The sequence below is a fragment of the Branchiostoma lanceolatum genome, chromosome 6 (assembly GCF_035083965.1).
Source record: "Branchiostoma lanceolatum isolate klBraLanc5 chromosome 6, klBraLanc5.hap2, whole genome shotgun sequence".
NCBI classification, from domain to species: Eukaryota; Metazoa; Chordata; class Leptocardii; order Amphioxiformes; family Branchiostomatidae; genus Branchiostoma; species Branchiostoma lanceolatum.
The window spans coordinates 1414125-1441616 of NC_089727.1; the positions used below are offsets into that span (position 1 = coordinate 1414125).

Genomic DNA, 27492 nt, shown 5'->3' on the forward strand with positions numbered 1-27492 from the left:
AACATCTTAATGTCGTCACAATTCTTTCAAAGACGACGCTGTAAGTGTTCTTACGATAGAGGTTTATTTACCAAGTCGACGTAAATCATTGAAGTGAAAACGTTGCACACGATCAGACAACGCGCCCTGTTGCATTGCCGGAGGGCGCGAACTCAGGCTTTGTTGTTATGAATCCATTGACGCATTCCTTAACTTTTGTCACATGAAACTAATACAACGTCACAAACTGCTTAACAGCATACAACACATCATACGTGACAATATGCAAATAAAATGTGTCAAAAAATGTTACAGTTATTTCACGGTTGCAACATTACGGAATTCCAATACTTTGCCACAGATGAGGGGACTAGGTTGGACTTCTTTGCGTTTGTTTGTAGTCATCAGACTATGAGGTACACCTTACATTGTTTAGTTGCCGTTCCCAATCAGCTGACACCTGCGACCTTTGACCTGCCGTTCGCCAGCAGGCAAACGCGGCATGAGCGCGACACGGGTGGAAGCCTGGTAAAGATTCGGCAGGAGAAAAAGTACCCGTCCTCAAAGGTAGGGTAGGTTCTTCTCTTGTTTTATCCGCTCAAGCAGTGTTCTCTGTGCACTGCGTGTTTTAAACAATATGCAAGCTGTAGCTTTTAATGATAAATTGATGCTTTATAGTCTAGAAGTGTTGAAATCCAGACGATTTAATAAATCCATGCAATTCTATCTTGACGGAGACAATCAAAATACCGGCGGTCGTGTTGCATATATTGTTTACCCTTTGCAACTGGCGCTAATTTGCATATTCTAGTATTAAAAATAAGTTAATTCATGACAATAAAGTCGCATGCGGTGTCTACTGGACAACTATACTTTTTAATGGGGTCGAATCGAACACTGTGCGACACATATTTACGTTGGATTGTCTGCACCTAACGTTAAATCCAAGTGATAACGAAGAAAAGAACGCCTGTAGGTTTGTTGTAAGTATTGCAATACAATAAGGGCATTCATATATTCGGGGTGACATAGCCTGAACTGTTACGCCTACTTTTAAACGCATGGGCGAGCCTAGGGGTTGATAACTTCGAATGGAGACGCCCCCCGAAGAGGTCAAAGCCTTCTGACCTCAATAATATCACTCAGGACGGGGGGAGGGGATAGATCGAAAACAATCCTAAAACCCCTGCAAATTCCATGATAATCTGCTTTGAGGGTGGGTTAGCATTGATTTAGATCGCTATCTGTGTTTAACATACCTTGCGATGTGTATTGAATACTAGTTCGGGGGGGGGGTGTTATCTTTTGGTTGGCTGTGTTTGGATGGCAGTAGTTAGCAGTAGTTAGACAGGTTGAGCGAGGTTCGTGTTTAAAAGTAACCTGTTCCATCTGATAGCAGCGGAACGCGTAGAATATCTCTTCATACATGCATCACATCCAAACGTATAGATCCGTTACAAACGACCCTGTGACAATACATCTTCTGGAGGAGAATTTCACGAAAGTTTGTTCGGTTGTTGACTGCTAGTCGTCCGCTTTCGCCATGCATCCATAAGTGAAGTTGTTACTTTGTTTATTTTGTGTTTATTTGTCCCGCGGCAGGGTTGCACCCGGGATGACAGTTAACATGAACAGATATAGCCTAATTAGTCAAACTGTTTAGATACATCAACACTAACAGGACCACAACTGTTTTGAAATATTTCATTTTTCTGAGTCTGAGGTAGACCATTATATACGACTTACTGGATCGAATTTCAAACAAGCTCATCGTTATGCTTAATCTATTTATAAAACAGTTCATATTGCAGTTAAAACTGTTAATTCTTTTAGATCCCATAAAAATCTAAACTCGCATATTTAGTGAAGTCAAGACAACTAAGTTAGTAATTGTGAACTATATAGAGCATGGATTATTCACAGCAGTAACTTGCTTGACAAAAACAAAGGTTTTGCTGCTGCGCCCATGTCGAGGTGTGTCCTGTTCGATGACCTATGATAAAACATTAAAGTTCACACAGTGTAACAGAGTGCAGAGTAGACAGGTCTGTCTGTAGCTTCGGGCGCCTGCCCTTCATTTACGATGCAAGGGACGTCGACGGCCACGTATATCATCACAACAACGTCAGAACTGTCAAATCGCTCTTGCAACATTGTCTTCGCGTTTCTTTAAGATTTTAAATGCGAACCTAAGAACTGTACTCGCCTAACTGTCAATTGAACGCGTGTCTAACGCCGGTTCGCTGTAGTGTCGGTCTCCGTCACACGGTGTGTGTTCTGACGGGTGTGGGGAGGACAGAACCCTCGGTGTTTTCTGCACGACAGGACGACATGATCAAGGTACCGACCCGCCCACCTCGGTCTGAGTCCGGGGACGGTTTGGGTATGACGTTCATGCAGCTCAACTGGTAGCAGACTCAGAGCTGAGCTCCTGGTTCAAATCAGTTGCAAACTGAGAGACCCCGGTTCGAATACGGGGAAGGGTATCCTGGTTGGAGCTGCATTTGTCCTTCAGAAGGGACGTACAATGGGGGTCTCTTGGTTGAGTGGGTGCCTCGAGCACGTCAAATGGCACCACAACAGCCTCATTACTCGAATGGGTACCCGCTGACTGTCCTTTAGAATGATATTATCTTGTTATATGATTTCCATCTTGACTTGGACAAACCTAGCCCGGTAGCCATTCTCTACGGGTAACCGCACTCTAAGTGATTGAAACCGAGCCCGTAAAAATTCCCCGGTGTGCACTAATGAACTGGGCGGGCGGGTAACACTCCCAGCACCGTAGGGATACCTGGGAGCTCCCGGTGGTATGGTGACCAGGCTAGGACAGAACAGGCCGTAGACAAGAACTTACGGCAACACCTTAGATTACAAGAAAATGTCCTAAACCAGTGGTACAGCTAGTGTGTGTGACAGGGCCCTTGTGCCAAACTACACAGTCATTGCTTCGTTAATCGCCACATGTTTCTGTGGCCGCAAAACGTGAGCGTTTTCCCGTGAGAATTGAGAAATAAGTCGATTCTCTTTTTTCTTTTTCAGATCAACATGACGACTCAATGGGAGTGCGAGAAGGCCGGACAAAACTGTAAGTTTTTTTAAATTTCTTTATCGTGGACACTCTCCCAATCTAATTTATAGAGGGGCAACAGCTCGAATATAGCAACCTGAATTAGGTGCTGTTGTTACAACCCACATAAGACCACTACACAATGAACCACGTGGTACACTATTGAACAATAACCCACTAGAAAAGAGTGTAAACAGTACAGTTTGCTACTGCAGTGCTAGAACACCGCCCTGGGCGCTCTGGTCCGCCTGGGTCTGGATAATGAGTTAACCAGGCGTGACGGGAGGGGTGCTGATATGGGCTGTTGAATAGTTGAATAGTTTATTCGATTAATTACATTGCAGCCTTTGGAGCTGAATTGCGTATTTCATAACATTTAAAAATCAGTCAGAATCGCAGTCCTTAAAATCAGCAACAGCTAAACAAAATCAATACACATTAGAGTAGACTCTATTTGTGATTTTTTGTGATTTGTGATTTAATGAAATTGTAAAACAGTACAATACACGTGGGCCACAGGCAGCTGTTGCTGGTGACTACAAATAACAAACGGTCGGTATATACAATTAATCTGAAAAGCAGCTTAATAAAACATAACCTAGCTATCACTTCGTATTACTACTATAATATATATGATGGGTCTTACATGGTCAACGCAATAGGTGATAAAATATCTGGATAAACAAGTACATGTAGTGCGTAACCTATGTTAATCGAGTCCCATTTATGATTCACCATCTAGCATAATGATTGTTGACTGTTGTACTAGATCTATCTGAGAAGCAAACAAAGAGCTCATATTGGAAGGATTCTCCTTATAAGATTTAAAGTGTAGCGCAGAAACTACCACCTACGGCGGTCAGTCCTCCCTTGATCTTGATAATGAGTTAAACCAGGCGTGTCGGAGGTGTTCTTATATGTACTGTTGAATTAAATCTATCTCAGTAACATACCAAGAGCTCATATTGGAAGGATTCTTCTTGCAAGATTTAAAGTGCAGCGCAGAGACTACCGCATTGGATAGTCAGTCCTCCCTTAATCTTGATAATGGGGTAAACCAGGTGTGGCCACCAAAGTATGCTGATATACACCCTTGCACTAGTGTTTGTGTTCTTAAGGCTTGCAAAAATATATAATTATAACGTGTGGAAGAGTCTTACTGTACGGTCTTAAAGTACAGTGTAGAATGGCCTCGGGCTGCCAAAAGGTGTCAGAACAACAAGGTTGACTCCTGTAAACAAAGTGTGCTGTTATGTATATTGTGTTGATGTTTCTACATGTGAAGCATACAAAAAAGCTAACATAGGAAAGATTCGTATTGTACGATATCAAAGTGCGGCGGGTAAGCTACTGCTCCGGGCCTACAAGGGACTAGACAATAACGGAAACCACCTTAACAAGATTGTGATGATAGGTACCATTGTACTGTACTTAAGAACGTCCTTGGTTGTTTAACAAACCAAATTGTGTCCCATTAATGTCATGTGAGCTCGCATTAACCCCAGGGAGTTTTAAAGTTACGCTAAAGGTAAAGGATACAGTTTTGTCTTGCTTTCCCTTGCTCATCTTAGTGTTTGTACCGACAATTGAATCGATTTTTGTATTGAAATATCTTCAACCAAATATTCCATCTTAATAACTTGTGAGGTCTTGTGAACCACAGGGCGTACCAAAGCTATTAAGAATTAAAATGGCTAGGAGATTAGCATAATGTGATCCTATTAAGTTGGTACCGATCCGTGTGGTCGTAATAGTTGAACTTAGGTACCGAAAAAAGCTTCAACTAAATTTGTAGACCCGTGGATTGATACGAGGCGTCAATCATTAAAAGTTTCTGTACTATGCAAAGTGTTACATGTTCGTCGTGACTGGACATACATGGGAATTGAACGGAATCCCTGTCTGGGCTGTTTTCCAGCCGATGATATTTACTTACATTTTAATGCAATAGAAATGCCATGCATAGCAACAACAACAGTGCAATATACACAAATATGTTTTATACATGTGCAATACAGTATATATCGGAAGTCGGATGCACATAATTTTTACTTTGCGCCCTCCATATATTACTGATCTAATTAAAGTGTTTATGACACCAAAATACAACATTTTCTTATTATCTGTAATAGGAACAGTATCATTCAGAGAATATAAACGTTTAAAAGAAATACGCACCCTTCTTAAGTTATTTAAGAATGAACCATTATAAACCATACTTCCAGCTCTTGATTTTTCTGATCTTCCCACAAGGTAATTACATTAATCAGAAATTTTACTCTTCCGATGACGTCACAATGAACATGGCAACCGGTTCGGAACCTTGCACCGCGGCTTGTAAAAACATTGTTTGATGACCAAAGAGTGGACAATTATCGTGAACACATTCAATGTTAAGAGATGTCAATATTTAGTTTGTTTGCTTCTCAAAAGAACGTTCTTTCCGAGCCGCAGTGGCAGTGCAAAGTTCCAAACCGGCTACCATGTTCATTGATTAATGTAATCACCTGGTGGGAAGAATCGAAAGCTGGAGGCATTATGTTTTGATGGTTCGATGTTCAATAACATCTAAAGGGTGTATATTTTGTGCAAATTTCTGTTATCAAACAATATTATCATGGTTTATGTTATTTCAAGAATTTTTCTTTATTTTGGTGTCATTGGTGTCTTACACACTTTCAGGGGTCGGCCTAGGTGTCTTCTTTTTAACTCATTCATCTTGTACGTGGTTGATCTTAAAAGTGTGTCTTGTGTATATGCTTCTGCCAATAGAGATGATGTTGAGCCCCCTCCCCAACCGAGCACAACACAGAGTAAGAATGCAAACCACGGCCAATCCTCTGGTTAAAAATACCTTAGAGTGTAGATCTAGACTCGAGCTGTTCGACCCCAAACACGGCATTTCTAACAGCTGTCTGATCGTTGGTATGTCGGGGTCGGTTAGCCTCATGACCCCAGACCGTTCAGGTGGAAGATTATACAATCGCTCAGCAAAGTCTGACAGCTGAGAGTCATTGACACCTACTGTGCTGTACAGGGTCCAACAAACAGGATATTCTCCGAAGACCTCTTCCATGTAACACACAGCTGCATCATATTAACAGTGCCACGTACAGATAACAACATGTCCATTTTATACAGTTGGGCGAAGTGAGCAAAGTCGTGTAAAGTGTCTTTCCCAAGGGCATAGCATCGGTGGCGTCAGGGGGATTCTTACCCGGAACCGCTTGGTTAACGTTCTGAGCCGAACACCCTTCCGTTACGCCACACGATCCCACAAAGTTCTTCTTCAATGCATGTTTCTCATCTCTGTGTACTTGTAATCAGCCTTCGGGCACGTATTTACAGTTAAACTTGTCACTAACACTTAATCCCCACACAGGGACCAACCATGCTTTCGCCCTGTACAAGCAGAAGATGGGAGATGGAGTCTTCAAGGAAAAATTCGAGGAACTCTTTCAGGTAAGAGACATTTTTATGCACAGCATATGCGATTCAGCGACATGTATTAGTGTTCTGGTTCTGCAGATAACGCTTCTCTGAATCTCCAAAAGATAATTGCATTGGCAACTTGACATTGAATTTGGACAAGGCAGCAGTTGCATTACTCAGGAACAATAGTCTGATAGCCCCCCCCCCTTACCTTCCAGATAAGTTACAGTCAGGTGCGACATATCATTGTTCAAACTCCACAGTGAGTTTTGATAAGACATCTTTGGAATGTGTCTCTGGCTCCTTTTTTGTCAATTGAAAGCATTGTCAACTTCATTTTGAACTTGCTCTGGACACAAATTTTACTTTGACCACCTGCCCTTCCCCAGGTGCCGTCTTTGGAGGGGTTTGCGGCCAAGTCCAAGGTCGAGAACCAGATCACCAAGATGAAGCTGCTCGCCTTCTTCGGCAACCTGCGCAAGTCGCATGCGCACGGCGTCGGCGGAGTCGGTACGTCATTTTACCTGTCTTGCCTTTTGGTCCAATTCGTGCCTTGTCTGCTGCCTGTTAACGTTCCTGCAGTCGTTTGAATGAATGAATGAATGGCCTTTATTTAACATGGATAGCCATGTCAGCCTTAGTCTCTCTTTCAGTAGTCCAGGGAAAATGGAGAGGGGGGTCAATAGATTGGCTGTTATAGCACAATTGTTGCCAATGCAGGTACAGCACAGATCGTGAGTGACCCAGGTTTTCCCATGTAGATACAGCACAGATCGTGAGTGACCCAGGTTTTCCCTATGTAGATATATCACAGATCGTGAGTGACCCAGGTTTTCCCTATGTAGGTACAGCACAGATCGTGAGTGACCCATGTTTTTCCCAAGCAGGTACAGCACAGATCGTGAGTGACCCATGTTTTCCCCATGTAGGTACAGCACAGATCGTGAGTGACCCAGGTTTTCCCATGCAGGTACAGCACAGATCGTGAGTGACCCATGTTTTCCCCATGCAGGTACAGCACAGATCGTGAGTGACCCAGGTTTTCCCGAGCACGACTTCTTCAAGCCCGGCCGCGCCTTCCCGGTCCGAATCTACCACTCCAACGCCATTATGGCTGACGATGCTAGCGCCGACCGCAGGGGGGCGTTTCTCAAGTTCTCCGACGAGGTGAGTACTAGACTTCTAGACCTAGACATGACTACTATTTCTGCTCTGCCAATTTCTTTGACATTTTTGTCCAGTTTTTATCTGACTTCAAACTCAACGTAATGCTAGACCGGATGAAATAATGTTGTACTAGAGATTTAGGTTACACTTTTTTTAAGCTGCAAGTTTCGTTATTAATAATCATTAAAACCACTAACGATTGGCGATCGTCACCAGGGATAAAACTTCTGACATATTCATGTACTGATAATGTCACTTGTAGAACGTTTTTAACATATTTATGATAACTTTTTGGGATATCTCACTTCTAACAGGTACTGATGAATTAATGTCACCAAACTTTAAAACATCATTTATCATTAAATGGAACCCAACATAACATCACCAGACTGTGTATCAACAGAATTGTTTGTGTTTGTTTGACGTCACACCTCCACAAGTTGATTGAAACACCACGAAGGTCTTGGTGACAACTGTTGCCGCACCCAACAACATTGAAACATGCCGTCTGTGCTACACAAACAAGCTATCTGCCACCAAAAAAAAAGACCATAGCACATCCAGGTCAAAAGATACAAAAATGGAATTTCTGCTGCAGTACCAAGGTCACATACTAGGGGACCCAAAATCGACCTTGATGTTCGGCTTGACAACACCCGCCAACATACCAAATATTATCGTAATCCATCAAGAAGTTCTTGAGTTATGCTGACTAGAGTAGTCCGGAAACACAAACAGACAAACAGACAGACAAACAGACAGACAGACACACCCAAAACTATATCTCCGTTTTTCATGGAGATAACAAGTTGTCAGTTCAAATTCTCCTATATTCTTCCATTTCGCTACAAGCTGTATCGCTGTATGGCTTTATCGTATCTTTACTCGTTTGCTTCTTTTTCTTGCTTGCTAGCTTATTTGTTTGTCCGCCTGCTAGTTCGTTTATACACAATCGTTGCTGGAGCTACTTGGTCGTACTTTTCTCTCTGAATCTTATATACCTATCGGGAATATGTCGACGTTGTTTGTTCGTCACCACCCTCCCGAGCAGGCCCGATATGCTCGGTGCGTTACCTCCCATACCGGCCCTGCCATTTCAAGCCTGTAAAATCGCTTCTGGCGACGTCACCACCAAAAAATCTTTCAGCCAATCAGAGGGTTGGCTTAAGCTCATCTAGAGCAAACCCGCAAAGGACGTTGGTAAGCTATCAACCAATCAGGTTACGTCTTACATCGGTCCAGGACAAAATAACGGCTGTGTGTGCCAAATAAGGGTAGGTCATTAATTATTCGATTCTACAAGCTTGAAATGGCGGCCCGGTATGGGAGGTAACGTACCGGGCATATCGGGCCTGCTCGGGAGGGTGTTTGTCACATGTATTCATGTAATGCATGTTGCACGATTGCACGTTAGCACGCACCTGTATATATATATCTAATGCACTTCATAAGCAGTTCGAACACGAACAGTCCTACACATATGCCACCGTTACATCAGATTCAATTCCAACCCGGTACTATTGCTGACTGTGGTGCGTTGCTTTACCTCCCGGCATCTAGACTTATCGGTGTTCAAACAAGGCAATGAACGCAAAGGGCTTCTCGGCAAGTATTGCTTCTATTTCTACAAGGAAGATTTAAGGTACAAGTGTCTTTATTAGATTCTTGAGAAAACATCACCTCCGTTTCTGTGTGTGCTGCATGCTGGTTGCAGTTAAGACTGTCCACTTTGCGAGACAGCTAAAGAATGAGCGAAGAAATGAAGAAACTAATGAAGATTTTCACCACGACGATAGAAATTTCCTGTCCAGTTAATCTTTCTGACAAAGAGCTGGGTGTTTTAAGAAGATAACACTCTACTAAAAAGCAATAAAAAGCAATAAACTCTTCAAAACCTCCTTTTTTTGTTTCAATACCACCATATCTGTACTAATTTTGTCAAGCGATGTTTGATGATAACAGTACATCATCCAAGTATGTAGTCAAACATCTCCCGACCCTCATCCTTGTGGCTAACTCTTCGTTGACGAGGAAATCATTCCTGACACTGAAACTGGAGATGAAGTTTGACTACAGCTTAAGACTGTTGTGGTTTTTAAAGAGAATCTAACAAACATTAATAGCACACGACATACCATGTACATCTATCTTAGTTGATATGTGGAACTTTAAAAACTCCTACTTATTCTGACCAGTTTCCCATTAATTTGGTTCACTCTGATTTCTGCGAACGTTCGGCGTGGATCCGAAGGATGTGGGTACGTCCTGGGTTTAACAAACAACGTCTATACTATAGTACTTTGATAAAGTTTCGATATCCAGGTAATAAGAGACACAATACCAGAAGTTACTCAAGCAACTGGATAAGTTCCGCAAACAGTCAGACGTTTCAGATGGCATCCGCTACCGACTAAAGATGGCCGATACTTTCTGACCTTTTGCACTTGGAGTCGTGTAACGGCAGGGTTTTCGGCCCAGAACCCAGCGGTCCCGGGTTCGAATTCCCTGACACCACCGATGTTGTGCCCTTGGAAAAATGCACTTAACACGACTTTCCCCACTCCACCCAGGTGTCTTATGTGTGGGTTACGACACCAGCAATAGCTGCCTGTGTACCTTGTGTATTGCACTGTTGCAATTCTAATAAAATCAAAATCGAAACGTATCCAATTGCTTGAGTGACTTTCTGTATGGTGTAACGTTTCATACCACTCACTTATTCCATGACCACTTCCCCGTTGGTTCTCCTCAGGACGTGGAGAGCCCGCTGGATATGGAGCTGGTGACGGGGTCCGTGGACACCTGCTGGGACATCCCGACCCTGACAGGATTCATGAAGGCGCAGCGGACCAACCCCGCACTCAAGGACTTCTGCTTCGAACACCCCATCATGTGAGAACGCCATCTTGTCCTTTTTCATACCCTTTGGCCCTTTTCAATGAGGCGGCGACCATTGTGTGACCATTGAGCGACGAAAACTCTCATATGTAGTTGGAATAAACACATTTCACCGATATAGAAGTGTGTTTTATACGTTTTGTGTGTTTTGCTGTCTTTTAAACCATACTTCAACTTCACGGGCCATATTCTCTTTTTAAAGTCATAGGTCAACCAAAAAATGCAATCAACGACCATCTCGTGTTTCTGTACCATTCAGCTACTTCATTAAACATGCATACATCACGGTACTTCCTCACATTTGTTGGTAGATGTTGGCAAAAGGAAGTTACGATTCGACTTTGAGCCCTCTAGCGGCTTTCCATGGTACTACAGCAGGACTTCAAGTTTTGACATCTCGTTTCCTTCCCCAGCTACTACGGGCTGGTTGACTCCCTCCGCCAGTCAGGCTGTTTGGAGAAACAAAGAATAAATGTGTATACCAAGAAATATACACATATTATGCTTATGATATGAATATCTCTCTTTTACATGATGTCCGCACTGGTGTTTTGTTGTTGTATTTGTATCCAACGGGTACACAGAAACAAACCAATTTCACAAAGCCTTCCCCACTCTGCTTTTCGCCTACTTCCTAAAACACTCCTGTTTTGTGCACGTGCCTGAAATGATTATCTTTCCCCAGCTACTACGGGCTTGTCGACTCCCTGCGTCGCGCGCCCGACTCGTACACGGACCTGCGGTACTACGGCCACCACGTCTTCCGCTTCCGCGCAAAGGACGACAAGGAGCGCTTCGTCAAGTTCCGCCTGGTCCCGGCGGACGGGCATCCAGAGTCTGGGCTACTGGATTTCGACGACCAGAGGATCGTCTGGTGAGACCTTTCACTTTTTACTTTTACTTTCACGCTTTCACTTTCACGTCTTCCAATTTCGTCAAGTTCCTTCAAGATCTTGCCAGGGTCCAGGAAACTGGACTTTGATGACCGGAGGATAGTCTGGTAAGGACTTTTACTTTTGTTTTCACGTCTTTATTTTCAGGTCTTCTACTTTCACATGCCAAAACAAAAGAGTTTCTTTTCTCCCTCCTTCTACATTTGTTTATTCATTTATTCAGTCATTCAGTCATTTATTTGTATATATCCCTCTGTCATGAAGGACGGAGAAACGGTTACTGTAAATGCAGACATGTACGCGGTGAACTCTTCAGCGCGAACTTAAAACCACCGCGAAACGTTTTTGCCCGTCTATGACTACAGCCTTATCATTGTTTCAAACGTGAACTTAAAACCACCACGAACACGCCATTTTCTCCCTACCGCGAAATCAAATCACCGTGAAACTAAATGCATTTACAGTATTCAATCGATCGTGATAAGATTGTAACTAACAATACCTGTAACGTTAACACGTGGCGGTCTTCTTTCACCCCCAGGCGGCGCGAGCGTCTTCCCGACGAGTTCCGGCCGCAGACGTACCTCCGGACGGAGTTTGCGGAACGGCTGAAGAAGAAACCGATCAACTACACCCTTCAGGTAGGTCTGGTCTGCTTTTGTTTTACCTAATCATAGATTTGACACCATCAGTTTTTGTCTTGTACATCGCCAATGTTCACTAACCAACCGATCTTTATGTTGGTCTAACTTACCTTTCTGCCACCTGTCCATAATCATAAATGAACTTTTTTCTCGTGTACATCGACGATGTCCATAAACCTTTTAACCAAAAGACTGGAAATATCCTAACCGATTAGATATCACACTAGCAAAAATTGTTTGACTTCCATTGTTCAATAGCGTATTGCATTTTAATCATTTCAATCATTAGTCACGGCGAAACCGGCCGTGGTACTAGACTGAAGAAAAGTTCTAAACGGGAACTATGGGTCCAGATGCCTTACTACAGGACGACTGCGGTGTGAAAGATGTCGGTCAGCTTGAGGTTTACTTGATACTTCCCCCTCACGCCTCCCGCTCACAATAGCAACGAACACGCAAGGTCGCCAACAGACACAACGAAATCAACACCTCTGTACATGGAGGTAGTTGGAGAAAATCACATTTTCCGTCTTTCCCAACAGCTCCAGCTGCACGAGTGGGAGGAGAACGACCCGTACGAAATCTTCAATTCCCCCATAAATTAATAGCCTCTTCCATTGACCCCATGACCTGGACTTCCTGTTACCCCACTCTGCTGATAATGTGTTCAAATAGCAACGAACACGCAAGGTCGCCAACAGACACAACGGAAGCAAAACCTCTGTACATGGAGGTAGTTAGAGAGAATCATTTCCAACAGCTCCAGCTGCACGAGTGGGAGGAGAACGACCCGTACGAGATCTTCAACTTCCCCATGAATTAATAGCCTCTTCCATTGACCCCATGACCTGGATTTCCTGTCACCCGCGAGTCAAATTCTGATCCTAGCAGTGACACCATCTTCCCCCTCACACCCTGCCACTCTGCTGACAGTGTGTTCAAATAGCAACGAACACACTGTCACCAACAGACACAACAAGAGAAAAACCTCAGTACATTGAGGTAGTTCTCTAACTCGGATAGGACGTTAAATGGAGGTCTCGTGTTTGAGGAGAGCCACACCTCGAGCACGTAAAAGAACCCACCACGCTTATCGAAAAGAGTAGGGGGTCCTTCCCGGTGTGAGTGGATCAAATGATATCTGTTCGGGTATGCAGCTTGTACTCTTCAGTACAAACCTGGTGTGTTTACCGGGTATGCAATACAAACAAACAAACAAGTTAATATAGAGAGAATCACATTTTCTGTCTTGTTCCAAAACAGCTGCAGCTGCACGAGTGGGAGGAGAACGACCCTTACGAGATCTTCAACCCGGTCCGGGTCTGGGACCCCGACACGCACCCCTGGATCGACCTCGCGCATGTGCAGATCACCACGCTGCTGCCGCAGGACATCACCGAGAGGATGATCTTCAACCTCGGGACTCAGGTAACGTAAACAGACAAATAAATAAAGAAATAGATGTATAGATGTATAAACAAACAGACAAACAAGTAAGCAAAAAACATAACGCATCAAATCTCGGTACTCAAGTATCGTATGGCTTGTGAATGTATTCGACTTCTTCTTCTTCATTTTAGACGTTTTGCATACAGTCCATCGACGACTGTCCTGGGTTGGTCTTTCTGCTTCTGTCCAACTGGTTCTAGACTTCTCATGTCCTAAATTTTCGTTTCTAATTTTATGCTCATTCCAACGACTTGTACTTCTTACGTTTGGACGTTAAGTTAAAATTAAAGATTCGATCATCCACTCCACCATCCATTCATTCATTCACTCCTACATTAAGTCTTTTGGACTGAAGTCCATCTATGGCCACAGCACCATGCACGTGAACGAACAAACAAACAAAAAACATGTACACTGGTAGCGTTTGTTTCAATGATGGCCTTTGGTCCTACGCTAGAGCACATCTCATGGCGATTGTCCTGCCTCTGCTCTGAGCTGTTCTCTTTGCTTCTGTCCAGCTGGTTCTATATCTTCTCAATCTTTTTGCGATGTGTTGCCGTCATCTATTTCTTGGTCGACCTATTTTTTTTGTATTGTTTGTTTTGCATACCCGTTAAACCGCATCAAGGCGTAACACACCAGATTTGTACTGGAGACTGGAGAGTACAAGCTGCATATCCGGACAGATTTATATGATCCACACACACCGGGAAGGACTCCTACTCTTTTCGATAAGTGTGTTGGGTTCTTTAACGTGCTCGAGGTGTGGCTCTCCTCAAACACGGGACCTCCTCGAACCCCGGATTCGAACCCGGTATCTCTGGGTTCTGGGGCCAAACACCCTGCCACTACGCCACCGCGACGCCACAATTTTTCTTTTCTTCTTACCCTTCGCATTCCAAGTGAGCACTTGTTCAGTTGTGCTGGATGTTGGTTGGGGTGTAAAGTAGGGGACACCATTTTCTTCTTGGGGCTTTGACCCCGAACTGACCACTTGATTATGAGATATACGTGTATTTGATAATCTGTCTTTCTTTAGTCGGCATGTCTTTGAGCCTGGTGGAACCCAAGTCCATCTACGCCCACAGCACTGTGCCGTACTAAAAGTGTGCCCATCTGGTGTGTATGCTTGCACATGTGCGGTCTTGGTCACACATGTCGCTAAAGCAAGTGTATAACATGATATATATTTTACAGCCGGAGTCTCTTGGCCTAGTGGAGCCCAAGTCCATCTACGACCACAGCAGCGTGCCGTACCTGAAGGCCAAGGTCAACCCGTTTATGAGCAAGCTGCAGCCGATCAACCCGCCGAACCCGGAGCCGCCCCTCAAACTGGAGAGGCACAAGTACACTCTGGAGATCCACACGGGCAGGACCAAAGGGTGAGTACAGAACGGACAAATGTCTAACTCAAACTCCAACGGGTAAGTCCAGAATGGAGAGACGTTTACCTCAAACTGAACAGGCACAAGTACACTCTTGAGATTCACACAGGCAGAACTAACGGCTGACTAAAATAAAGTTGGAAATGGTCTTGGTAGAAACATTCTTATGCAGAAAGATGGAGACGACTTTTCCTGTAGACAGTAAAGCTTACTCTCTGTCTCTCCACAGTTCGGGCACAGACTCCACCATCACAGTGATCCTGATAGGCGCCTGGGCCCGGACTCCACCGATCAAACTGAACCAGGCCGTATGATTTACAGTAAACCTGACAATGCGTAACTCCTCTCCTCTCTATCTACCTCCCTCTGCAGTTCTGGCACGGATTCCACCATCACAGTGATCCTGATCGGCGCCTGGGCCCGGACTCCCCCCATCAAACTGGACCAGGCTTTCATGAACAACTTCGAGGCCGGGCATGTCGACATCCTGGACATAGAAGCGGTGGACGTCGGAGAGGTGAGACAAAAACGATACTATTGGAAAGATCGATCAATCAATCAATCAATCAATTGCCAGGTCATTATCATTGAAACCGATACCGGGATATATTATGTGCTGCACTTAGATAGAAATAATTGAAAAATCAGTCAATCAATCAATCCATCAAACTCCAAATCATTGCCATCGATACCGATACCTGAAGATGCTATACATTTATCTGGTTCCAATCGCAACGTTTCTAGCTATGTGTAGGTCGTTTCCTGTATCTTTACCAGCAGGATGATGTTATAGTTGCCACTTTGTATGTGTACGCAAAGGATGAGAATTATGTATCCACGGGGTTCTGACACCCAAAAATGCCCAGTTGAACCGTTGATCCGATGTTCTCTTCCCGCAGATCCAGGCCATGACGCTGTCCACGGACTCCCGCGGCATGAAGAGCGACTGGTATGTGGACAGCATCTTCGTGGTGGACCGGCAGCGGGGCCGGCGGCAGGAGTTCCCGGTCTACCGGTGGATCACCGACCGCAGCGACTCCATCACGCTCCGCTCAGGGAGAGGTACGGGCTTGTTTGCTTGTTTCTTTCTTTGTCTGTCTGTCTGTCTGTCTGTCTGTCTGTCTGTCTGCCTGCCTGTTTATCTATCTATTCATTTGTTTGTTAGCTGGAAGGTTGGTCAATTGATTGGTTAATTGGTTAGTTGATACCTGGCTGCACCCGATCGATCCGAAGCATCCACGACCCACACACATGCTGTACATTGCAAGGCTGGAGAGAATATCGATGTCACTTTTGGTTGATATTCAACAGGAAACTAATTGATGATGATGTTGATGATGACGATGATGTTGATGATGATGGTGATGATGGTGATGACGATGATGATATACCTGTGAAGTGCTTGCATTCCTGTATTTGTTGATTACACCTCTGTATCCCCTTAGCGTCCCTGATGGCGCACGACCCTTCCGTGCTGAGAGGCCTGAGAGACTTGTACATGTACATGTATGCCTGTGAAGTACACGTATGCATGATAAGTACGTGTATGTCTGTATCTAAAGATGACACCTCTGTTTCTCCTTAGCGTCCCTTATGGCGCACGACCCTTCCGTGCTGAGAGGCCCGAGAGCCTTGTACATTTACATGTATGCATGAAAAGTGCATGCATGACTGTATCTATAGATGACACCTCCGTACCCCCACAGCCTCCCTGATGGCGCACGACCCTCCCGTGCTGCGGGGCCTGCGGGAGTTGGGGGATAGCGGTACTACTTGTGTACCTGTACGTGTATGCCTGAGAAAGTACATGTATGCCTGTGCCTATAGATGACACCTTTGTACCCCCACAGCCTCCCTGATGGCGCACGACCCTCCCGTACTGCGCGGCCTGCGGGAGCTGGAGCTGGAGAAGCGGAAGGAGCGGTACCAGTGGGCGCACGACGAGAAGGGCTTCCCGGCGCACCTGGCCGTCAAGACGCTCAACGACCTGCCCAGGGACAATAAAGTGCCGCAGTCCCTCAAAGCGCGAGACCTCAGGTTTCTGTCCTGTTGTCTGGTCGTGGTGTTGAAGAGGTGGCGGTGGTGATTGTGATGGTTGTCTGTTATGGTGGGTTTTATAATGTTTGTTTATAACGCGACCTAAGCTTAAGTAGACGTTGAACGACCTGCCCAGGGACAACAAAGTGCCGCAGTCCCTCAAAGCGCGAGACCTCAGGTCTCTGTCGGGTTGTCTGGTTGTGGTGTGGAGGAGGTGGCGGTAGTGATGGTGGTCTGGGATGGTGGGTTTGATACACGCCAAGTCATGTTGGTAATGTCCATGATGTCACATCCATTGGTGCATCGAGTGCAGATCTTCATTTACAGGTCGAAGTACTATGAGTGTTTAAAAATCAGTTAAAATCCTTTCCACATCTTTCGACGCATGTCCATCTCCGTTTCTATAAGCCGTTGTCCACACCGTTTTGCACGCAGTACAACAGTGGGCTAATCCATTGGTATAAAAATAAATATCTAGCATAGCTTCCTCATATCTTGATATGGTAGTCCTGGGTCCTTTTCTAGAACCTCTGGGAAGGGTAGAGGATCATCATACATAAGTGCAAATGTCCTAAAAGGTGACTAATGTTCTGTTCTGGTCAGGATAGCTGTCACCATTTTTAACTTTTGATACCGCCATTCGTACTTCAGCGAGATCAGTACAATTTGAATCAACAGTGTACCCATCCATGCAAACGCATTTCACTACCAGTGGACTAGCCTACTGCTATATAGTTCACAGGTGCGTGGTATACAATATCTATGGAAACTGAGAAGGGCACTGCTCTATAACAATATGGTGTAGGAAGGACTTTAACTTCTTTCCTACACCTTAAAGGAACGCCAACAAGAACGGCATCCCCCTGCGCGTGAAGTTCAACTCGGCGTTCCGTCGGTGGGAGAAGTTTGACGACTGCGAGAACCTCTGCAAGGTGGCGCTGGGCGAGGAGAACGTTCGGGAGTTTGCCACCGACATCTGGAGAACAGACTACGAGTTCGGCAGGCAGATTCTTAACGAGGTAGGGTTCTGTGGTCGTAGGACATTCATCCAAGCAACTTTGTCTACTATGTTTAATACCGACATCATTCTCTCCAAAGACGTTTTGAAAGTCATCAAAATGTAAGTGAATACATCAATTTCACATTGAACATCTGGAGAACCGACTGCGAGTTTGGAAAGCAGATTCTTAACGAGGTAGGACTGTTTGGTGGTACTTCTTCTTCTTTACGTTGATGAAGGTTAGACATCCAGGTAATAAGATACGCCAAAAATGATTACTCAAGCAACTGGATAAGATTTTGTAACAGTCAGACGTTTCAGACAGTATCCACTGTCTTTCATCAGTGACTGTATCCACTGTCTTTCATCCGTCACTGATGAAAGACAGTGGATACTGTCTGAAACGTCTGACTGTTTCAAAATCTTATCCAGTTGCTTGAGTAATTATTTTTGGCGTTTCTTATTCTTTCTTTAGCAGCATAGACTTTAGAGTCATATGACAACCACCTACAGCAGATTGAAGATTCTATTTCCTTTCTAGAGTTGTTCGACTGAGAAGGGTGTTTTGCCAACCGGAGTCTGATGTGAGACGAAGAGTATTGATTAGCAGGATGTTGATCCACACAATATTGGCTACTATGTTAAATGCCGACGTCATTCTCACCAAAGACGTTTTGAAAGTCGTCAAAAATGTTAGTGATACATCAATTTAGCATTGAACATCTGGAGAGCAGACTACGAGTTCTGCAGGCAGATTATGAGTTAGGTAGGACTATGTGCCACAGTGTAATAGTACTTCTTCTTTCTTTAAAGGCAACCGCTTTCAGCATATTGAAGACTCTGTTGTTTTTTTCTGGAGTCAAGATCAAAATACCTACAAATTACACATCAAGAGTCTAAAATCATTCGTCTCTCTTAATATTGATAACCCTACCCACAAACTGTCTAACACTAGCCTCAAGAGCCGTAGCATCCGTCGGCAGGTCATGCCATTACTTCACAGCTTTACGAACGTTTTCTTTCCGCTGTCACTTTTTGGTTAACAAGGCAAGCAGAAATTATACATTGACTGTCTTGTTGAGTGTCCCAATGTGCTTTTATACAATCCTCCAATCTTCCTGCAACCGGTACAATGGCCGAGTGGGTAGAGTGTTCTCCTTGCATGCGGTAGGTCGTGAGTTCGAACCCCGGCCGGGTCATACCATGTACCAAAGACTCTAAAAATCTTTCTCTGCTTAGCACTCAGCATTTAGAAAAGAGTATGGAAGTTAAAACACATCACTACCAGTGGACTAGCCCCCTGCTGAAGTGACTCGCTCAAATGTGTGTGGCCCAGGGCTGCAGAAACGGAGATGGGCGCCGCCTTATGCATCGTAATGGTGCGGGGAGGACTTTAACTTTTTTTAACCAATGTTCCCTCCTCAGTGCCACCCCAGCACCATCACGCGCTGCCGCATGGTCCCGCCCAACTTCCCGGTGCAGGACGAGACGCTGAGGCCGCAGCTGGAGCGCGGCATGAACCTCAAGCAGGAGGCAACAGTACGTATCATACATGCGGTCTTGATAAGGAACACTAGCCGTTTTGCATCTTCTTCGACGATATATCTGTGCATCAGTACCACTCATCTATTGTTCCCTCTCTACCTATAGTCATTCGTTCATTAGCTCATTATATTCTACCATAGTCTGCTGGACTGTATGATTGTATAAGAAGCCCCCATAGACCATATGCTAAGCCGTACTAACCCAGTGCCGTCTTCCCTCAGTACATGATGGACTGCAAACTGCTGGACGGCCTTTCCCTGCGCAAGCACCAGGACAACCTATATCTGTGCATCCGTTAATCACTGCCCTTTGTCTAACCCACTGGTTGTTTTCCTTTGTATCGCAGTCCGGCCGCCTGTACATGATGGACTGTAGCCTACTGGACGACCTCTCCCTGCGCAAGCCGGAGCACCACACACTCACTTCTTCCTTCCTTCCTTCATTCCTTCATTCATTCATTAATTCATTCGTTCATTCGCTCATTAATTTCTACCGCAGTCCGGCCGCCTGTATATGATGGACTGCAGCCTGCTGGACGGCCTCTCCCTGCGCAAGCCGGAGCACCACGCGCTCACTCTCTCCATCCTTCCTTCATTCATTCCTTCCTTCCTTCATTCATTCGTTCATTTGCTCATTATTTTCTACCGCAGTCCGGCCGCCTGTATATGATGGACTGCAGCCTGCTGGACGGCCTCTCCCTGCGCAAGCCGGAGCACCACGCGCTCACTCTCTCCATCCTTCCTTCATTCATTCCTTCCTTCCTTCATTCATTCGTTCATTTGCTCATTATTTTCTACCGCAGTCCGGCCGCCTGTACATGATGGACTGCAGCCTGCTGGACGGCCTCTCCCTGCGCAAGCCGGAGCACCACGCGCTCATTCTCTCCATCCTTCCTTCATTCATTCATTCCTTCCTTCCTTCATTCATTCGTTCATTTGCTCATTATTTTCTACCGCAGTCCGGCCGCCTGTATATGATGGACTGTAGCCTACTGGACGGCCTCTCCCTGCGCAAGCCGGAGCACCACGCGCTCACTCTCTCCATCCTTCCTTCATTCATTCATTCCTTCCTTCCTTCATTCATTCGTTCATTTGCTCATTATTTTCTACCGCAGTCCGGCCGCCTGTATATGATGGACTGCAGCCTGCTGGACGGCCTCTCCCTGCGCAAGCCGGAGCACCACTCACTCACTCTATCCTTCCTTCCTTCATTCATTCTTTAATTTGCTCATTATTTTCTACCACAGTCCGGCCGCCTGTATATGATGGACTGTAGCCTTCTGGACGGCCTCTCCCTGCGCAAGCCCGAGCACCAGGACGAGGAGAACGAGTTCCACCCCACCGCCCCCATGGCGCTGTTCTACGTCAACGGGAAGAAGGAGTTCGTGCCCATCGCCATCCAGCTGTACCCTCAGGTTAGCCGCCTGATGCCGTCCGGCAGGTTCATGTACGATGACAAGGTGAGATAGCTGTGGTAGGTAGGGACGGACCCGGTGGAGTTATGGCGGAATGGGGACCACAAAGGCCACGTGGTTTCAGGCTCGCTGGCATCAGTTTGGTGAGTGATTCTGTCGCTTACCGACCTAAGCGCCGGATCAGACAGCCCGGTTCTGGCTCTGGGTCGGTCCACCGTTTGATGACTTTCGGCGTGAAAGCAGCTTCACGCACGACCATGCGGCGACGCAGATTTCCGTCTCATATGGCATCGACCTTTTCAAATGGCAACTACCATTTGGGAGACGGCAATCTGACGTAGCGATGACTAATGGTTATATCGTATCGACTGCGTTATCACGCTTTCACCATCCATACTAGAATATCCAGTTAGTGTTCACAGCTATCTAGAAAGGCGCGAACAGTCGGGGGTTCTTTCTGCTGGAAGCACATAAAAGCATGGCGTAAAGAGAGCCGCATCGTGGTGTTCTGCGATATCCCCATCCTGTCCTACACTCCACGTAGAACTTTAGTTGTCTTATGATGTGAAACATTTCTTTCTTATTTCTAAAGGTTGTGGTTCTAGTCGCACTCTCGTGCGCAGTCCATGTTTTTACATCCCCTGCTCATGTGGCTTTGCTCATTAAGTTGTTGTGGGTTGGTATTCATATTGCAATTGGGCATAAAGAAGACTGGTTCATACTTGCAATATGGTATAGCTTAGAGCAGAATTAGTTTAAACATTTTATCGACGTCTAAAGGCGATTTGTACTTTTTTTTCATCACAGCCTGGCCCAGAAAACCCCATCTGGACCCCCATGGACTCCGACTTCGACTGGATCCTCGCCAAGATGTACCTGCGCAGTGCGGATGCGCAGATCCACCAGCTAGTGTCCAACTCACTAACACAGGTACAGAACCCTCATAGCCAACAGACAAAAAATTGTAGGCATTGCCGAGAAAGATTTAACTATTTCCCAGCAGAAGGGTTGTAATCATTAAATTTTCGACCAGGTCTTCGGTCTTCTTCGGGATACCACAGGACCAGATTGCTTAGCACACGTCACTCCCCGGAAATGTGACGTGGGTAACGGGTCAAAGGTGGTGGGAAGTCGGTATCGGCCCCTCCCAGTTCAATGACAGATGATGGGTCCGTCTAGCTTCCTTCACTGTAGGAATATATTGATAGGTGATCTTAACTTTAAGTCTGCCATACTATATGATAAAATATGATTTCTTGATTTCAGCTCGTGATGGAGCCGTTTGCGGTGTCCACCTACCGGAACCTGTCGGCGGCGCACCCCGTGTACAAGCTGCTGGTGCCGCACGTGCGGAAGGTGTTCGCGCACAGCCTGGTGCTGAAGGAGCACGTGATCGGGGAGGGCAGCATCCTGGACGACATCAGCCCGTACGACGCGGACGGCAGGAAGGAGCTCATCAGGAGGTGCGACATTTCTACATTACCGTGTTTCTTGGTTTCTGTTTGTGTCTGTGTGTGTGTGTCTCTCTCTCCCCTCTCTCTCTCCCCTCTCTGTCCTCTTTCTCTTTCATTCTCTCCCCCTCTCTCTCTTTCCCTCTCTCATTCTCTCTCCCCCTCTCTCTATTTCTCTATCTCATTCTCTCTCCCTCTTTCTCTCTCGCTCATTCTATCCCTCTTTCTCTCATTTTCTCTCCCTTTCTTTCCATCTTTCTTTCTTTCTGCCTCATTCTCTCCCTCCCTCTCTCTCTCATTCTCTCTCATTCTCTCTTTCTCAATCTCATTCTCTCTCCTCTCTCTCTCTCTCTGTTTTAGCATGTTCACGTACGTCACGTGATTTTCTGCACACGTTACTTTAGGGTCAAATGATGTGATTTTATTTTTATTGGATAAAAAGATGGATATATCTACAACACGATATCCAATATTCAAATCTAATCGTTGGCCTGCTCTTGCCGTCTGACACGTGCAGATACTTCGCCAACTTCAAGTTCAAGATGCTGAACTTCCCCGCCATGCTGGCCGAGAAGGGCCTGGACGACAAGGAGGCGCTGCCGGGATACTACTACCGCGACGTCAGTACAACTTCAAGTTCATTCCAGTGCAAACATATACATGTATTCATAAAGTATAGTTCTGTAGAAGATTCCTATGGTTGTGTTTTTCGATGCAAAATCTGAGGGGGGAAATCTGTATCTTGTATGTTTTACACAGTTAATATTATAAGGTACATGTTTTCCCTTCGGGCCCTTGTTTTTATTGTATATACAGCTTCAGGGAGTGAATATAGTCGAATTAATGTCTTCCTCCCAAGCCTTTGACAGTCAAATGTAGTCATGCTGAATATCTACTTTAAACGTCCAAGAGTGCCCCGTATATCTTGTTTAATTGAAGTTCATTCATTATGCAAATAAGATTTTGATTAACACTAATGTTTCGATTGACCACTTCCTGTCACTCTACGGTGAATGTGTCTAGCATGTGAAGGACATTTAAGTGCGAAAACACAGACATACCAAAAACAATGCCTCCCCGTAAATCAGTAGACACTTCCATGACCAGGACTGTCATATCTAATAAACGACCAGTTTTGCTACCTCTGACCTGTACTTCCTGCCACTCCGACTCAGGGCGGTTTGCTGATATGGGAAGCCATCAGCAGGTACGTGGGGGACATCCTGAAGATGTTCTATGACGACACGGTTGTTGTTGTTGTTGTTGTTGTTGTTGACAGTACCCTGTTGTCCCCCAGGACGGGTTGCTGATATGGGAAGCCATCAGCAAGTATGTATGTGACATCCTGAAGATGTTCTATGACGACACGGTTGCCCTGAGAGACGACCTGGAGATCCAGACCTGGATCCGTGACGTCAAGCAGCGGGGACTGCAGGTGGGGCAGTGTTCATGTAGTTCTGTAGACTGTAGATCCAAGACTGCAGGTGGGGCATGTAGTTTTGTGACCCCACAGGTCCGTGAATAGCTTATCGGGTTAGCTATTGGTAGATCAGAGGAAGATAATGCTCTTAAGCCACAATCTGTTTGGTAGCTCTTCGTAGCCGAAGACGACTGTCGGTGTACTCATCACAATCTAACGTTAGGGAAAACTTAAATCTTAGCTACCTTTCTCAGGGCATGAACGAACTTCTACTGCCCCTTGTTCTACTCCGTCTCCGAGACGAAGGGCGGTTAGACTCAGTCACGTTTAATCCAGGCCCTGCGGAAGGTAGCTGAACCCCAGCCATGTAAGGGCCTTGTCACACTTGTGCGTATTTTCCTAGTATTCAAGTGCGCGTGGGCTGCGGATTAACATTTTTTTGGTTCAAGTAAGGTTTACGGGAAAGAAGTTGTTTTCTACTTTTCCACCGTTGTGCAGCCTAGTGATCCAACCTAAGAAATCACTTAATCGGCTGCAGACTTAACCTAAACCAAAAACATGTTAACACACAACTCATGCGGACTTGTATATACGCACAAGTGTGACAGGGGCTTAATCTCGTGCTACGTCACCTCATGCCACGTCATCTGGTCATATCAAGCTACTGTACTGTAACATACTGGATCTCTTGTTTAGTAGACTGATTAATTTTCCGCCTCCTGTGCTCCTCAGTGGGAGGATGAGTCCGAGAAGGGTTTGCCGGACGGCGTGCGGACCATCTGTACTGTAACATACTGGATACTTGTTAAGTAGACTGGTTAATTTTCCGCCTCCTTGCTCCTCAGTGGGAGGATGAGTCGGAGAAGGGCCTGCCGGACGGCGTGCGGACCATCCGTGAACTGGCGGACATCGTGACCAGCGTCATCTTCACGTGCAGCGCGCACTACGCCGGGCACAACGCCGCGCAGCAGGACGTCTACAGCCTGGTACGGCGGCTCATGTGGTGGTGTACTCCAAATGAATAATGAGTAGCAACATTCCTGTCATAATTGACTTGCCAGTTGCGTTGTCCTCTTACTGTCATGCCCCATGTTCGGCCCCTGTGGAAATAGTCTCATGCTAAAACTCTAAAGCGTCAATAGAACCCATTGCCACTAAGTATCCTTACTAAATACACTTAAACGAGACCTATAATTGGACCGTGTGACAGGCTGCTACCACGCAGCTTCTCTGCGAAGCTGGTCTGTTATACCGAATGTTGGTAGAGGTCATTCTGAATCAAAATTGAATTGTGTCTTGCCAACATAAACATTTTGGACTTGGCAAAGACCGGAGCTGATCATTTGAAAAATTAAGTGAGTTCAATTGTTTTGTTGGCAATTCACAGTTCACCTCTGATTCAGATACAGAAACTGGTGCGTTACACAGAAGGGTGTCTATACCGGTTGAACAATACTGTAAATGCATTTAAGTTCGCGTGGTTTTTGTTTCGCGCTAAGGCGAAAATGAAGTGCTTGCGGTGGTTTTAAGTTTGCGGCAGCGCCATGGTCACATACTGCTACAGTATTGGATAAAGATGTTCGCGGTGAAACGTCGCCGCGAAAACCGCGAACATAAAACCACCGCGAACATTTCTGCATTTACAGTATACTATTCGATAGAAATGCAGAATGTTCTAAACCACCAGGTCGTTCAGTTTAATACAGCCAGCTGCTGTCGCGCCGCGTGCGCGCTGTTGCACATGTGTTACGCTGAATGGTGGTTGATTTTTGAAAACTCCTACCTCCGACCCTCCAGGTGCCGAACTCGCCGATGAACATGCGCCGCGCGCCGCCCAAGCGGAAGCCTCGGAAGGGCGAGACTGAGATGGAGGACATCATGGAGGCGCTCCCCGACAGGCAGGCGTCCTGCAAACAGCTCAACATGGCCATGGCGCTCTCCAACCTGGGCATAGACGAGGTAGGGTAGAACAAATAACATCTCAACATCGCACTGTCCAACCTGGGGATAGACGAGGTAGGGTATGATACATAACAAGCTGGTAAGCCTAGCCTCCGTTGCAGTCCTTTTCCCCGCGGCGCTTTTTTTTTGTCAATTTTTTTTGGGGGGGGGCGCCGCGTATCTGCTTCGGATCTCGTATCCGCCGTGCCCCTGTGTCCGCTGGGGCAGACACAGGGTCTATAGCGGACACAGGGGCACGGCGGATACGAGATCCCAAGCAGATACGCGGCGCCCCCCCCCCAAAAAAAAATTGAAAAAAAAAACGCCGCGGGGAAAAAGACTGCAACGGAGGCTATGGTAAGCCCCTGTCACACAGTTGAAGAGCTTCGGCCGCATTTGTTGATCGCCGTCTGATTAGCGACTAGTTCTATCACCTCTGACTCTACATCCTGCCACCCAGGCAAGTGTAACCTTTGCGATCATCTTTCCACTCACTTTCTGCTACTCTACTGACAGGATATCTAGATACCCACGGACATACATTAACGCAAACAAACACTCACCGAAGTTGTGCAATATGCACTGGAAAGCTATATAAGTGAGAACCTCATGTACTTTTCATTTAGTCTGTACACTTGAAGAAGCTGTCAAGCGGTGGTACTAGACTGAATAAAAGTTCTACACAGGAACTACGCGGCTTCAGATGTCTTACTGGGGGACGACTGCGGTGTGAAAGATGTCGGTTAGCTTGAGGAATGAATCCACTCTACTATATACTCACCGAAGTTGTGTTTATTTCAAATTCCACCTGCAGGAGGACGATGGCGGCTGCTTGGGGCACTTCAGCGACAGGTACTTCACGGAGGACCGCGCGCAGGTGATCCTGGGGCAGTTCCAGCAGACCCTGCAGCAGATCGCCGAGACCATCCGCCGCCGGAACGAGGCGCTGGACGTGCCCTACACGCACCTGCTGCCAGAGAAGCTGCCCAAGGCATTCAGAGTCTAGGGAAACTACAGTAGAGTCTAGAGAAACTACAGCAGAGTCTAGGGAAACTACAGCAGAGTCTAGAGAAACTACAGCAGAGTCTAGGGAAACTACAGCAGAGTCTAGAGAAACTACAGCAGAGTCTAGGGAAACTACAGCAGAGTCTAGGGAAACTACAGCAGAGTCTAGAGAAACTACAGCAGAGTCTAGGGAAACTACAGCAGAGTCTAGTGGCACTACGATAGAGTCTAGAGAAACTACAGCAGAGTCTAGTGGAACTACAATAGAGTCTAGAGAAACTGCAACAGAGTCTTGTAGAACTGCAACGTGACTGAGAGAATAGATTTATTGTTTATGCCTACTGTACGGGTGGGGTTGATTTTCCTTTGCTAAAAGTGTGAAACTTCCCAAAGCCTTCAGCGTCTAGTGAAACTATACTACAACATGGCAGAGAAAAAATTTGTCTCTTAAATGGGTTGTCATTCAGTCAGCTAGATCTCTTGGTTACTTTGAAATATGGTTAATACAAAACTTCTGACCATTTATACGACTTACTTAGTTGCTTGAGTAAGTTTCGTATTGAATATGCCTGCTGTACGGGTGGGGTTGTTTTCCCTTGCTGAAAGTGTGTCAAGAAACTGCCCAATGCCTTCAGGGTCTAGTGGAATTACAACGCGACAGAGAAAATAGATTTATTGTATTGAGTATGTCTAACGTTACTGTACGGGTGGGGTTGTTTTTCTTTTGCTAAAAATAAAAGTGTGTCCGAGAAACTGTCCAAC

General features: G+C 45.7%; 2 protein-coding genes across 3 annotated transcripts; both read left to right on the plus strand.

The window, feature by feature from the left end:
- The first annotated feature begins 375 nt into the window (after window positions 1–375).
- On the plus strand, window positions 376–20168 carry LOC136437150 (allene oxide synthase-lipoxygenase protein-like). The gene is made up of 16 exons (XM_066431631.1): window positions 376–546; window positions 3022–3067; window positions 6432–6511; window positions 6871–6991; window positions 7494–7648; window positions 10401–10540; window positions 11232–11415; window positions 11925–12080; window positions 13347–13511; window positions 14730–14914; window positions 15290–15434; window positions 15817–15979; window positions 16768–16954; window positions 17793–17973; window positions 19380–19493; window positions 19998–20168. Exons 1-16 carry the CDS (start codon window positions 391–393, stop codon window positions 20166–20168), a joined length of 2349 nt encoding a protein of 782 aa, XP_066287728.1. The 5' UTR covers window positions 376–390.
- Window positions 20169–20729: 561 nt separating this feature from the next.
- LOC136436108 (allene oxide synthase-lipoxygenase protein-like) lies at window positions 20730–27486 on the plus strand. Of its 2 annotated transcripts, none has more exons than XM_066429846.1 (8): window positions 20730–20958; window positions 21721–21843; window positions 22180–22376; window positions 22882–22984; window positions 23662–23799; window positions 24630–24770; window positions 25582–25743; window positions 26540–27486. In XM_066429846.1, exons 1-8 carry the CDS (start codon window positions 20761–20763, stop codon window positions 26729–26731), a joined length of 1254 nt encoding a protein of 417 aa, XP_066285943.1. In that variant the 5' UTR covers window positions 20730–20760; the 3' UTR covers window positions 26732–27486. The 2 variants fall into 2 exon arrangements, with proteins under 2 accessions (XP_066285943.1, XP_066285944.1); XM_066429847.1 differs by having other exon boundaries at window positions 20730–20913.
- Window positions 27487–27492: the final 6 nt, after the last annotated feature.